The sequence below is a fragment of the Rutilus rutilus genome (genome assembly GCF_951802725.1).
Source record: "Rutilus rutilus genome assembly, chromosome: 9".
In the NCBI taxonomy this organism is placed as follows: Eukaryota; Metazoa; Chordata; class Actinopteri; order Cypriniformes; family Leuciscidae; genus Rutilus; species Rutilus rutilus.
Window position 1 is genome coordinate 12353016 of NC_140223.1, and position 14673 is coordinate 12367688.

Genomic DNA, 14673 nt, shown 5'->3' on the forward strand with positions numbered 1-14673 from the left:
AGGCTTTATACAAGTTCGTGTCATGTCAGAGGTGGCATCGACCCATATGATGAATCCGCTGATGTTGTGCTAGTTGTGTGAGTGTGTGTACCGTGCCAGGTCAGGTCAGAGGGGAAGTGTAGGGCTGTGGCATGTAGCCAGTATGACTGTGTTGTGATTTACTCAGAGCGGGCCAGCAGGCATCTCACGCCTGTGGGTATGGCATCACGCTGCTGGAGGGCAAGCTGGCCCTTTAAATGTCATAGAGATTGGGCCAGGACGAGCACTGCGGCCAAACAGCCCTGGAAACTCATGGAATTGTGTGTGTGTGTGTGTGTGTTTGGGTTTTGCTGTACGGCCACAAGCCCTGTTGGATTTAAAGAGAGAAAGTTGTTGTTGCTCTGTATTTTGGAACAATAATAGCATTGTATGTCCAACCTAACCCGGATATATATAGTACAGGTCACTGACGTTAAGCGGTATGTACTATATAGCATATCTCAACTACCTGATTGCTTGTATTGTTGTAAAATGTAAATTATATAATCTCCCAGCTCTAATCTGCTAAAATGCAACTATAAGGCATAAAAGAAATGGCTCTCTTGAGACTGTACTCAAGAGTGTTATTATATTTGGTGTTATTTGACAAACCTTCCTTTATTCGCCATGACAAGTTGGGGGTCAGAAACGGAAATGTCCGCAGAGCTTTGTTTACCGAAGAAACAGGGGAATACAGATTAAGCACCACCTACTGCCAGAGAGTAAATTTGCATTATGAATCAGCACGTTTTCACATTTTTTTACGCATTGGTATGAAGAGACAAATCACATGCAAAAATCAGACCAAATTTTCATTAAGAACATACATGCTTGTGTGAAGAGGTCTTAAGTCTTGAGTAACTGACAATATTGTGTTTAAAATGTAAGTTAATTTAATATTAAAATCATCTGAAGCTTATTCGAAATGACACTGTTGCATGAGATATTGCGTAATTATGTAATGTACTAAATGTCAGTGCAGTATAGGCCTATACTCGAATGTATTTATTATAATAACAGTAAACAGTGTTTTTTCAAAACTCAAAAGTAATTTATAATATTTATGGAAATAAAATCACTGATTTATTAGTGGTTATTATAAGTGTTTTGTTTTTGTTTTTTTGAACCAGTATGTAACCATTTATCAACCACACAGATTACTTATTTAAAAAACACTCAGAACACATTAGTATTATCATATCTTCACACTGAAACAAATCATGTCATCTAGTTAGCATCATTATAGTTTATTTCAATACTTATTTGACTGTTCTTTTGTCTTTCAGCTCTTCTGTTGGGGGTCTCGGACTGACATAGCCTCGGCCAATCACAGCCTGAGTTAGAGGTGGCGGCCCATAGGGGGCGTGATGGCGGCCATGCCGTTCGTCAGCGAGGGGAAGTGTGTGAGTGTGGAGTGGGATTTCTTACAGGGACTACTCGCCAAACCACCCACCTTACCCTGGTGAGGATAAACAAACACACACTCACACACCTTGACGAAGAATTTTCCTGAACACACATCTAACAATTCAATTTCTCTTTCAAGCTTTTGCGTTTGCCACGGCTCAATGTAAGCCCTTGGTTCGGATCCATTAGCATGAGATTAACTAAATTTTAGTAGAATTATTAATGTCCGCTCAGCTGTGGAGGATATAAAACTAAACAGAATCAATGGCTCCGTATTGATTGAACCCTCCAGGGTCGTCTTACTACAACGATGAGATGTTCTAGCTTGGAGAATTTTTACTTGGAACAATACTGTTTATACACCGAGAAATCTCACAGGGCCAAAACACTGATCGACTGACTTAACATGACACATACAGTATAGTGATATTCTGTAGACCGGGAGTTCAAACTCAAGCTTTAAACTTTTCCAATCCTTGAGCTTTTATTTTTGACAGAAAACTGCTGAATAGCTGTAAACTTCTGCCCACAAATATGTTGGGAATTATGCAAATATGTAAATAAAGTGAACCTAGAGCACGTTTGCTTTCCTAAATGCACATGCAGAGATGGACTTCGCTGCATTTACTGTGCCGGGAAGCTCTCAGACGATGAATAAAGCAGATCACGTTTATTTGCATGCCGCCCTTCGCTTTGAAACACGTATCGCATCAGACTATACAGTTATTTAATTAAATCGCAGCCTTTGATTTGATAATCACGCTAAGTTCTATCGAGATTATCGTGCAGCCCCATTATTTTAATGTTACATTGGATATAATTTTTATTCGTTTTTATCAACTCTTCAAACCCTCTGCCGTTCCCTCGCACACACATATAGGTCATAAACTATTGTTAAAAAGCTGAATCAAATAAGTAATAATTTTCTGATTTACACACTCCTTCCCTTAAAACACAACTCAGTCCTGTCTAAACAAATAAATTAGTGCCTTTTCAACTTGAGGAACTGACTCTTTTATGTGTGCTTTTTGGCAGTTCCCTTTTATTCTGTGGGTCCCCCTCTTCACACACACACACACACATTTTTCCACGCCATCCCTCGCTCCCGTGCTGATGCTGCCCTGCATCTGCAGGATGAATGAGAATCAATGTCACAGACACAGAAAGAGAGCGAGCGAGGCGCGTACGGCTCAGTCTTTCAGTGCAGTCACAAATTGTAGAGTCGCCGTGACAACATAATTCCTCCACTCAGGCCCCATTGAGAGCGAGTCGATATCCAATCAGAGCGACAGCTACCTGGGCCTGCCTCCGCGACAGCCCCTCCCTCCATTGATCCCTCAATCAAGACTGGGGCTCACCACCCAGGAGGGAGCCTGGGAAAGAGACGCAGCGATTGGATTTGGGCTGGACGCTGGTGCATGACTTCTGATGTAAGATCAGGCCTCCTACCGGCCGCAGTGAACCTGATCATAGGTCAGTCATCACACTCTGAGGCGCCTGGAAAAAGTGTGGAGTGCGGCTGGTGGAAAGATCCAGAGTGACACCTTGTCGCTTATCCAGTGAGGTTTCTGCTGGAAATTACATCACATGGCCTTCATAAAGTTGGCATGAAATGAAAATTCACCCTATCTATTTTCTAAATGCATGTTAGTAATCAAAAAGATGTGACTTCGATCTTCCGGTAAAACAACAGACATCTTTATGGTGACATATGCTGGACTTCTCCAATCATTGGGAAAGAGTTTAAACTCCACCCCTTTCTTACACTCGAACGCAAGCTCGCATTGAGATCTGCCTTCATCCAATCAACCGACGTCTTTTGGAGAGGATTGTAGATACTAAACCTTTTTTGAAATTATATTATTATTGTTATTATAATATGGGAATATTTTCTTCTTTCTTAGGCTCCACTTTTGACTATTCTTGTGTAAGACTGCCCTTGTGTACCTTCTTTCCATTATGTTATGTGCACACCATGGACGCATCTAGACAAAACAAGGACTAGGCCTTGGACACACTTATACACTCACACAAACATTTGAATATCAAAACTCTCTTACTTATTATTATATTTCTAATATGCCATATACGAGTACTTTGAGTACTATGATTGGATGGACTGGACCTCGTGGATGATTTTGCTTTATCTTGTCTATAAATATGACCTCTCTTCCTTAATGAACTTGAGAATGTTATGGTATTACACTTGCTCTGTGTCTACTTGATAATTCTCCTGAGATATCTTGCTCTGCTGCCACACATCGCAGGGGTTGAGGCGCCTTCAACTGATGACTGATAGCTTTTGAGGCTTTTTAGATAGTCTACCTAAAAAACAATCTAACATTGTAATACATATTTATCACTATATATTGCATTTATAAAATCTGAGTTTCTTATTTCTGGTTAATGCCTGCAACCATATCGCACCCTTGATGTTATGCGCAATAAAACATTAATGAATACTGTAGTTGAACAACACTAACTCGCCTTCACCACCCTGTACATTATCTTTGTGTATTCACTGTCTTCTTTCATCTTCTCTTCCTCTCTGTCCTGTCTTATTTTTCACCAGCTTGCAGAATTTGAGGAAGGAGAAGTCTCGCAATGCAGCTCGTTCTCGGCGGGGTAAGGAGAACTTTGAGTTCTTCGAGCTGGCGAAGATGCTTCCCCTCCCCGGGGCGATTACCAGCCAGCTGGACAAGGCCTCCATCATCCGCCTCACCATCAGTTACCTGCACATGAGACACTTTGCCAGCCAGGGAGACCCACCCTGGAGCCCTCTAATGGAGGGAGAGAACAACTGCAACAAGGGTAAGCGTGATCATTACTAGGGCTGGGCAAAAAAATCGATTTTTCGATTAATCGTTTTTTAAAATGTGGTCGATTCAAAATCGATTCTCAAACGCCAAGAATCGATTTTTTTCCATCTTTATTTAATATATTACCCAAGTAGGTTTCCTCCACTGTTCATAGGCTTGCAAACTCCATTTTATAGCTAATGCTGTGAGATTTTATGTTAGTTTTATCTAAATCATAAAATAACCTCAACTAGTGCTGAACGTTTAATCATATCGCAATCGCGATATCAAGCCTATAAGCAATTAGGCTATATGACGCAAAATGCTGCGATTTTATATGAAATAAACAAATTTGGGCTTTTAACACAATTAATGCAGCATCTGTTCATTTTTGGTCATCCTTTGGCTAGTGTTACATGTATTCATGTAACACTAGATCTTATTCATGCAAACGCTTTTCATGCGCGACAAGACAAAAAAGAGCTCGCTGCCTGTGAATGTCCTGACTGCGACACAGAACAACTTGCGATGATATCGTGCGTGCGCACAAGACAGCCCAGAATAGAGTTATCTTTCGCTCTTGAACGAACAATAACACACACAATTATGCCAAAATGTCTTTTTGTTGAGTATTTTCATAACATAAGAGCAGTCTTATGATGAACGTGAAGAGTTATGACTCTTGAGAGAACGAGGCGTGTGTGAGAGCCGCGTCTCTGAGAACAGCGGCTGGTCTTAAAGGGACAGTACACAGTAGCCACTAATTATCTCTGCCGTTAAAGTTAATCAAAGAACAAAGGGAACAGACAAAAACACTCACTGCTCTTGACTAAAGAACTTTTGTAACTTTGATTAGTCTATATATAATTTATAATTAATGCACCGCAGACTGTTATATAACTTTATTCAATTTCTGTATATGGCCTAGCTGTTAGACAGAAAGGGCACAGATAAAAATTATATGCAATGTTTTTATATGGGGATTGTTAACCTGTTTGATAAAGACATGTGACTGTTCTGACTTGTCCAATTTTCAGCATCAATTTTTCAAATCCTGTCTATTCATTGTATGCATTTGAAATATAGAGTTGGGTTCTGTTTTAACTGTACCCAATTGTACCTAAAATAAAAAGAGTTTAATATACAGGTTTGTAGCTCTTAATTTATTTTTATTAATTAAACACTTGAAAACTTATGTTCACTTTTCTTTTCTTTTTCTTTTTTTAATAAATATAGGATTTGTATTAAATATTCATTGAGTCGAATCGAAATCTAATTTACAATCGAAATCGAAAAATCGAATCGAGAATCGAAATCGAAAATCGAATCGAGAATCGAAATCGAATCGAATTGAGAGCTTGTGAATCGAAATCGAATCGAATTGTAACATCTGAATCGATACCCAGCCCTAATCATTACACCTGGAGAATGTGAATGTTTAGACTGGCTACTTAATATGCCAAAGAAATTAGTATGGACGAACAGGTTCGGGTTTTTCAATCCTGTTACCGAAATTTGGGAGTTATATAGGTTGAAATATATTTAACAACTTGTGTGTGTGTGTGTGTGTATATTGCTTTTAAAATTAATATAATAATATAATATAATAGAAAAAACAGTAACAATGTTATACTTTTTGTAGTTGTTAAACTTGTATGATAAAAAGTATAAAGTTACCTTTTATTTCACATAAATTATCAAAATTTTCAATATTGTTTCATAAACGGGTGTTATTTAAAAAATGTATTATTAAAACACCCGTTTATTAAGCGATATTGAAAATGTTGATAATTTATGGGAAATAAAAGTTAACTTTATACTTTTTGTCATACATATATTGTTCTTTAATTTGTTAAACATAATCTCATTAATTTATAATTTTTAATTTGTATTTTCTAATTATTTATTATTTCTAATAATATTATTTCTATGGATTTATTTATTTATTTGGATTTATTTATGTATGTATATATATTAGGGGTGTCGCAATATACCGGTATTGACGATAATCGTGATATTCAAAGCATGAAATATCGACATCGTGTTCATTTAGAGCAATACAATATACCGGTATTGGCGATATTGGCGTTTTCTAGACGCAGCGCTCGTCCGCGCCCGCGCAGCTAGAGTGAAACACTCTGTCCACACCCGAAAAAAGTAAGCTGAGCTCGCCAGTATTAACAAGTTCTTCGGCTTCAAAGAAAACAGCACCTTAGAGGTGGTCGCACACCGGACGAGAAGCGCAGCGCCACGTCTTTAAAATTCGAACACATTCTGTATGAGTGTACACACACCGGACGAGAAGCACAGCGCGGTTCTATTCGGCGTCTGTCCGCGGCGCCCAGCAACGGCTCAGGACCTTGTTCAAAATCCTGCCGCGACACAGAGCAACAGAAAAAAGTGTTCAGATCACAGACTCAGCAACTATTGTATTTAATTGTACAGTATAATCATAACATAGTACAGACATTATCTCAATTCCATAATGTCCTTAAACATAATGATATTGCTGGCCATAAACTGAGAAAGTGCGTGTCCGGTGTGCAATACCTCGAGTTGTCATAGACGCGACGCGGCTATTATTTTACTAGTCATCATGGAATGGGAAACGTGACATTAACTGTTAACAGGGGGTTTCTGTGTTCATATATTTAATAAAGGGTGATTATTAAAATTAAGAACCCCGTTTTCTTTACTCATCTTATTTTTGTATTTGTATTTGCACTTGATTTTTTTATTCAAATCTGCTATCTGCATGACTTTATTGGCGCCAGTGCAACAACAGGTTTAAGAGCTTTTCAGTTCTTCAGGAAACCTTCAGACAGTGTTTGGCTTCAGTTTGAAACCAGATAAACTTCACATGCTTGTCTTCCTTCACAAAAATTTGCCATAGATTGAGTACCCACCCCCCACCCCCCTCCCCCACCCCCCTCGAATTCGCGATATATCGATATCGTGAATTCTTTTGGCCACAATAACCGTGGTGTGAAAAATCTAACATCGTGACAGCCCTAATATATATATGTGTGTGTGTGTGTGTGTGTGTCTGTGTGTGTGTGTGTGTGCATGTATGTATGTATATATGTATGTGTATATATATGTATATGTGTATGAAATGGCAACTAGTTTGGGACCAGTTGTTGGTTTGTATTTGACAACTCGTATGACAAATTTTTTTTTTAAATTGGGCCTACATTTCAAATACTTTTTCATTTTTTCATTTCAAAAAGTCATTTTTTTCAGTATTGCTTCATAAACTGTTTTTTTTCCTTGAAACATTTGTTCCATTTGAAACAGCAGGCTCTGATTGTCTCAAGATACCCCAGGTACACAAAAAAGACGCGCGGTGAGAAATTGTGAGATCCTCACTACATCTCACATATTTTGAGGCAGATTTATATGAGGCTTTCATGGACAGCATCAACCCTGACGCCGATTTGTATTTGAGGTGCCATTAACAGAGGAGATGACTTCGAGTGAACCACAACAAAACTCAATTCGAACATGACAGTGGCGGCCTGTCGATGAATACAAATGCGTTATTAATTTAAATTATGAATTTAAATGGAATAGGCTATTATTGTCTTATAGGTCGCTTGTGTACGTCACTTGGGACACTCTCACGTCGAAAATTGCCGGAGAAGCAGAGAGAGCGCTTACGCATGCACACACAGAACGACACACACACACAGAAAAGTAATTGAGATTGCGCCACAAGAGTAATCACTCGCAGTCATGCGGAGTTAAACACGCCTCATCTGAAATAATGCGTTTGCTAGTTCACTGCCAACTTATTGCAGCATACTACTGTGTACACGGATTGTAGGAGCAAAATCCACTGTCATCGGGATACATATTGCTTTCTTACGTCTCTTCTCTGAGGGAGGCTCGCTCTGTCATTTGAGTTTTATTTGAGAGCAGGGTCATTTGGCTTCTCAAATACGCTCAGTCATTCATTACATCCTCTGATAGGTTCATCTCAATTGTGAAGTGAACAATAGATCTAACAGCCAATTAGCCGCTGCCTGTGTGGAAGCCGGCGGGGATGAACAAAAGAGCCAGAGCCAGAGCTGAAGCTTGTTAACAAGTGGCCAGACCAAGGAAGTCTGGTTCTGAGAGATGGTCCTTTTGTAGCCCGCCTGCGAGCCTCATTATACCTGCCGCATCAAAGCGATTCGGTCCTGTTAAAATACCTGGGCGAATGTCTCTCTTTCTGCTTGCTGTTTTTGTCTGTTTCAAAGCCTAGTGAGAAGCTTTGCTGTCTGCTGTCTACTGTGACTTACTAGGAGCGTTCAACAGTCAATCCTTTAGAAATGTAGTAAACTACCACCAAAATGTGTTTTTAAATGTAGAATTTTTAAATGTATATTACCAATAACTGACATAAACTATCAAATCGGATTATATATTAATAGCAGGGTTATCTGATAACTGATGAATTTATAATTAAAATATCAAAACTGGCAAACGGACTAATTAATATTAATGAGTACACTGCTGTTCAAAGGTCAGTAAGATTTTATTTATTTATTTGGAAGAAATGAGCACTTTTATTCAGCAAGGAGGTATTAAATAGATCAAAAGTGGCAGAAAAGACATCTGTAATGTTACATAATATGTATATTTCAAATAAATGCTGTTCTTTGAACTTTGTTCATCAAAGAATCTTGAAAAATAAGAAGCAGTAAAACTGTTTTCAACATTGGTGATGAACAGAAATGTTCCTTGAGCAGCAAATCAGCATATTACAATGATTTCTGAAGGATCATGTGACACTGAGGACTGGAGGAATGCTGATGAAAATTCAGCCTTGATCACAGGAGTAAATTACATTTTTAAAGTGTATTTAAAAAATGCAGCTTTGCCATCTCATTAATAAATTACATTTATAAATGTAGATAACATTTCAGCTTTGCCATCACAGGATTAAATTACATTTTAAAATATATTTGAATAGAAAACAGTTATTTTAAATGGTAATAATATTTCACAATTTTTACAGAATTTTTACAGAAGAGACTTCTTTCAAAAACATAAAAAAATCTTACATACCCCAAATTTGTATAACTATAGTAATGAACAGCATAATTTTTTTTTATATAAATATTTTGCTACAAAAAAAAAAAAAAAAAAAAAAGATGCTGAAGGAACTGAATTGTTTATTGTGTTCCAAACCAGCATCAATTCCATGTTGGTCCAGGCTGGTTTATACTGGTTAGAGCTGGTAAAGTGCTGGTTTAGCTGGTGGAGCAGCTAAACTAGTCAGCTGGTCCACCAGCACTCCCACCTCCCATGCTGGTGACCAGCAAGACCAGCAACCAGCATCCCTTGCTGGTCCTAGCATGCAAAACATACCTTATGCTGGATTTTTCTAAAAATGTAGCATCATTTCACACCAGCACTGTGTTCAGTCTAGACGGCAACTCATGTGACACACAAATAGAGCTCAATCCTCACGAGAAATGCACAGTGTTCACAAGAGGTTTGTGTGATGCCTTAAAGTGCTGTCTAGATAGGCAGCTCAGTAGATTTTGGAACAGAGCTAATGTCCCTCACACACCCACTCAATCAAATGCATAGTATAACAGGATAGAAAGAAAAAAACACACAAAGGGTAGACGAAATTATCTGTGTGATTTGTAATTACAGAAATTAACTATGTAACGAGGAGAGAGTAATTACAAGGGTTGTCTAATTGCTATTATTACTGAGGGGAAACAACTAGGCCACAATTAGGTGTGTGGATGTGTGTGTATTTGTGTTTGTGTAGTAGATGAACATACCTATGAGGAAGTGAACAGGGCCAGACTATGATATAGGTGTGTGTGTGTGGTAGTGTGTAGACTCAAATGCCACCTGAGAGTTGATGAATGTAGACAGCTATGAGAAACCAAAGGATAGGATACAGACGAGAGTCTCACATCATGATCGTCACACTTGAGAATATCTACTGCAACAGATTGCTGAAGTAAGGCAAACTGTCCTTTTATCATATATGAACCCACAATCAGGCACTAAAGTTCTGTTTTAAAAGAAATACATGTCTTTAGAAACTACATGCCGTACATTCAGTTGTAGTATAAAGGTTATTTGTGAATACTTACCACACATATATAGTATTAATAAAAAAACTGTACAGGATGATTTACTGTACAGGGCAGGGTTACTATAGTTAACTAAAACTATTACAATTAATTGAAATAAAACTGAAATTTAAAAAATATATATATATATATATATATATTAGAAAAAAATAGAAATATTACTTTGGCAACTAACTGAAATAAAATAAGTTAAAGTACTAAAATGACTAAAAATACTATAAAAAATAAATTAAAGCTAAATAGAAAAAAAATGAATAAAAATGACAAAAGCACATTAACTTAAAATAAAATAATTAAATATCTTAATGTTTTAGAAATCAATCTTACTATACAATGGACACGTTATGTTCATCTTTGCTCGCCTTTTTGACAGTATCTTGAGTAAAACGGCTCTATATTTAGCGAAGCACATACAAAAGACCTGAACCGTAAGTAATGCAACCCATTTTACAGAATTTGGAAGTTTGTTGCACATTACCCCCATTGATATGGCCAGTCAAGCCAAAGAAGGCAGGCTTTATTGTTCACATAAACAGCGCAAATTCAAGTGCAGCGGTTTTAACGGTGAAAGATGCGTTGAAGGATTACATGTTTGTTTCGGAGCATTTTATTTAGTAAACGAGGCGCAGTGTAACGGAGGCTTCACAAAGAAACGTTTGTTGACAGATGAAGCAGTCAGCTCTATTGGATCTTACAGCAGCTGCATCAAAAACCATAGTAAATGATTTCATAATGCTTAGTCTGTTAATGGTGGTTTTATATGGATAATGTTTTCAAAACACTTGCAATAGCGAGTTTCCTATACAATGATGTTAGCCAATCATAACAGTGGCCTTTTACTGACAAGCCTTAAACTGATCATTTTAGACAAGAGGGTATCTGTTTTATTTTTTATTCTTTTATTAGCATTATAAGTGAACTTCAAGGTACATATTCAAATAAAATAAAAAATACATGTCATGACCCCTTTAAAAAAATAAATATTATTTGCCAATAGTTCAAATGAATTACTTAATAAATTCTAGTTCTTTTACTGTTCACTTTCTTTCTCTTTACTCCCTTAAATCACTTTAAATCCTTTAATCATTTAATTCCATGCTTACAGCTTAGAGTTTTTTAAATAAGTCGCAATAATAATAAACTTAATTTACGTTGCCATTTGCACAAAAAATAAAGACAATATCGTAAATTAAAAACAGCGAAATGCTATTTTAGCACATTCAGCTCCTGATTAAAATGAATTGCGAGTGATTAGAGGGTACGACGCAGGTTTTCACACTGAAATAGCGGCAGCTGTTCAGTGAGTGTGTCCTGGTGACGCCGTTTGCTGGAATGAGCTGAGCCGGTACGGCCATGATGCATATCTCAAACTGCAGTGCAGGAATGTGAGTCCGGGTCGGGCTCCTCTCAGGGCGGACGCTGACGGCGGGTGCGAGTGGCGTGAAGCGGGGGAGGGGAGGCTGTGCGCGCTGGTGGGGGGGGGGGGTGGTATGGCTTTTGTCTGCTTCCCACGTTTCAAAACCAGGACTGAAAAATGAATAGACAGAGGAAAATCAATTGCATGACCTTCACACAGGGCGAGAGTGAAAGAGGGAGGAAGAGAGAGCGAAAGAGACGGGGAGGGTGAGACGAGGAGTAATGGAGGGACGATGAGGGACAAGAGGAAAAGTAAAATGGCTGTGACACAAAAAAAGTGATATTTTATCTCTTTATGAGCTTGTGCGTATGCATGTGTTGTGTGTGTGTATGTGCGTGTGAGTGTGTAGTTGTACAGGCTCTGCAGGGGAATGACAGTCTTTATGGATAATGGGGTGATTAAACCTTTTATGTCTGACCATCAGACCTATGGCCCTTAAAAGGATACATGCACATATATTATCCCGCAATGCATGCGGATCAGCAGATCAAGTACAAAACAAGCGGCTCCAGTTCCAAACTATTTTTGCACAGTTTGTTATTAGTTAGTGGCATTTACTTAGTCAAGCATGATTATTACTGTTGCTCATATTTAGGGTCAACCTTAAGTATTAAACTCTGGTGCATAACTCATCCATAACCATTTGTTCTGTTCTATCACCTGAATGATATCTCGCATCATGCAGCTTCTTGAAGACGGATCATTTTGGTGCATCCCTAATGCCTGCTACAGACTGCGATTTCGGCAATCCTATAAGATCATTACAAATCACACTGTTTTACATGGATCTAATAAACTTGGGTACGACATAGGGCTGTCACTTTTGTGAAAAAATCCTGTTCGATTTTTGAAACATAAGTGTTCATTGAATCGATTGTAAAATCGATTTTCCATGTCTAAAGACGTTTCCATTTTAAACGGCAAATATGGGCAACTACACAGACAACTAACAGGCATTAGGATGAACGTAAAGAGGGCGCTTAAGACGAGCACAAGTCAGCAATATTTCTGATGATTTATTGGCATGAAGTTTCGTGCACAATGACAAACAGGAGTGCAACATTCTCGAAAAACAATAAGCATAGTGGACTGCCATAACATCAATGAAAAACATTACTGCAGTCTTCAACATGGCTGTGTTTATGATTATAAATGTCAAACAAATTTCGCCTACAGTACGTAGGCGATTATAGACCGTAGCCCAAATCTGTATCTGTATGCATGAGTGAATACCGGCAGAATTCACATTTTTGTAGTAAAAAGAGACACATTATGCAGAAGTATAATTTGCTGTTATGTGTGTTTGTCAGAGCCTGCATTTGCTGTGTGACGCGCGTATCGTGACGAGCTGGACGCGCTCCGAGAGAAGGCCGTTAAAATCGATTCCCTATTTTCGTTTTCGAAACTTGTGTTGGCTGGTCCGATCGATTGTGCAATCGATTTTCGAAACGTAAAGTGACAGCCCTAGTATGTAGACTGTACGATGATGACACCTATTGAATCATTAGTATTGAGGAATAAAACGTCATCAGCATGAGCTACTGTAGTGGTAAACATATAGAGCAAGATGAATCGCACTGTGGCAATTGTTTTTTTTTTTTTTATGTGCGCTGAAAAATAGAGGAGGAAACCGAAAGAGGAGAATATGGATGCGGTCATGGCTAGGGGCTAGTCATCTTTGGGCCGTCTTTGAACGTCTCTCACTGTACGGCGTAGGACCACTGTTTAGGAGCCACGACCACAGAAATCGCCACGATTGGTCATCTTTCATCTGGCACATCCAAAAATCGTACAATGTGTACCGGGCATAAGAGGGGGATAACATTGGAATAGGTGGAAGACTGATATACAATGCCAAAGACAGGACACTACTGCCTGAAACAAAGGAAGATATGGACCATCTGCTGAGGAAAGTCAGAGATGGGACTAGAACTAAACATGAAGACCAAGATCATGCCAACTGATAACATTGATAAATTTGAGCTTGACGGAGAAGAAATCCGATAATAGTCTCGACCACAAATAACACTCGAAGTACAAACGATGAAACCGTGTCTGTCGTACTTTGGTCACACATTTCGAAGGGAAAGATCACTGGAAAAGGATATCATGATTGGAAAGAGCGAGTGTTCAAGGTGCAGAGGAAAACTGCAAAAGACCCTGTTTACACCTGGTATTAAGATGCGTTTTGGTCAATCGGATCATTCTCGGTTACACCTGGTGTTTAAGTCTCTTTTGTCCACTTTCAATCACTTCTGTCCTGATTTTTTTCAAGGGGAGGGTCTATGGGTGGGGAAATGTATGGACTTTTCAGATCTTTCAATCTAATTGACGGAATAACCTTGACACGACCAGAGATGAAGGAAAACACATGCTTTGGTTTCTGCTCTGACAGCCGCAAGACCAGCCGAACACAGTGAGTGTGTGTTATAAATCAGGAATGGTGAGAGAACATTGTGCTTGATACATTTTTAGTCTTCAAACCAATCTTGTGTCTTTAGTTAACAGAGTTTAAATCTCGTCTGGCTAGCGCGTGTCCCATAATGTTTAAGCATTAGGTCAGCAGGCAGAGAGTAGACAGTCTTTTGTGGCTGTTCAAACGCATTCGACTACATGAGCGTTTACACTGCGAAAGCAATCCGGTCGAATGGTTGTTTAAACAAGATCAGTAAAATAAACTTAATTCATATAACATTATTATATTACACACATTTGTTTTTCAATTAAAATGATCATGTCAGTCACACCAGCAAAGATAGGATTGTGGTCTTGCTTTCCAGTAAAAATGTCTAAACATCGTTAAAACAAGATTCATTTACTAAAAATGTTCTTGTTTTAAATGAAATGAAATAAAAAATAATTAAATATAGTTTTAAATACATTTAGGGAGGTTTATTATTAAAAGAAGAAAGCATCTTTTGATATTTTA

General features: G+C 38.3%; 1 protein-coding gene across 3 annotated transcripts in view; it reads left to right on the top strand.

Annotated features, from left to right (window-relative positions):
- npas1 (neuronal PAS domain protein 1) overlaps positions 1-14673 on the top strand; it is a 47114-nt gene that overhangs the window by 7757 nt on the left and 24684 nt on the right. For all 3 annotated transcript variants that reach the window (XM_084418130.1, XM_084418132.1, XM_084418131.1), the window contains exons 2-3: positions 1305-1480; positions 3998-4236. In XM_084418130.1, the coding sequence (XP_084274256.1) occupies positions 1386-1480; positions 3998-4236 (334 nt within the window). In that variant the 5' untranslated portion in view covers positions 1305-1385. The remainder of the gene's footprint in view (positions 1-1304; positions 1481-3997; positions 4237-14673) is intronic.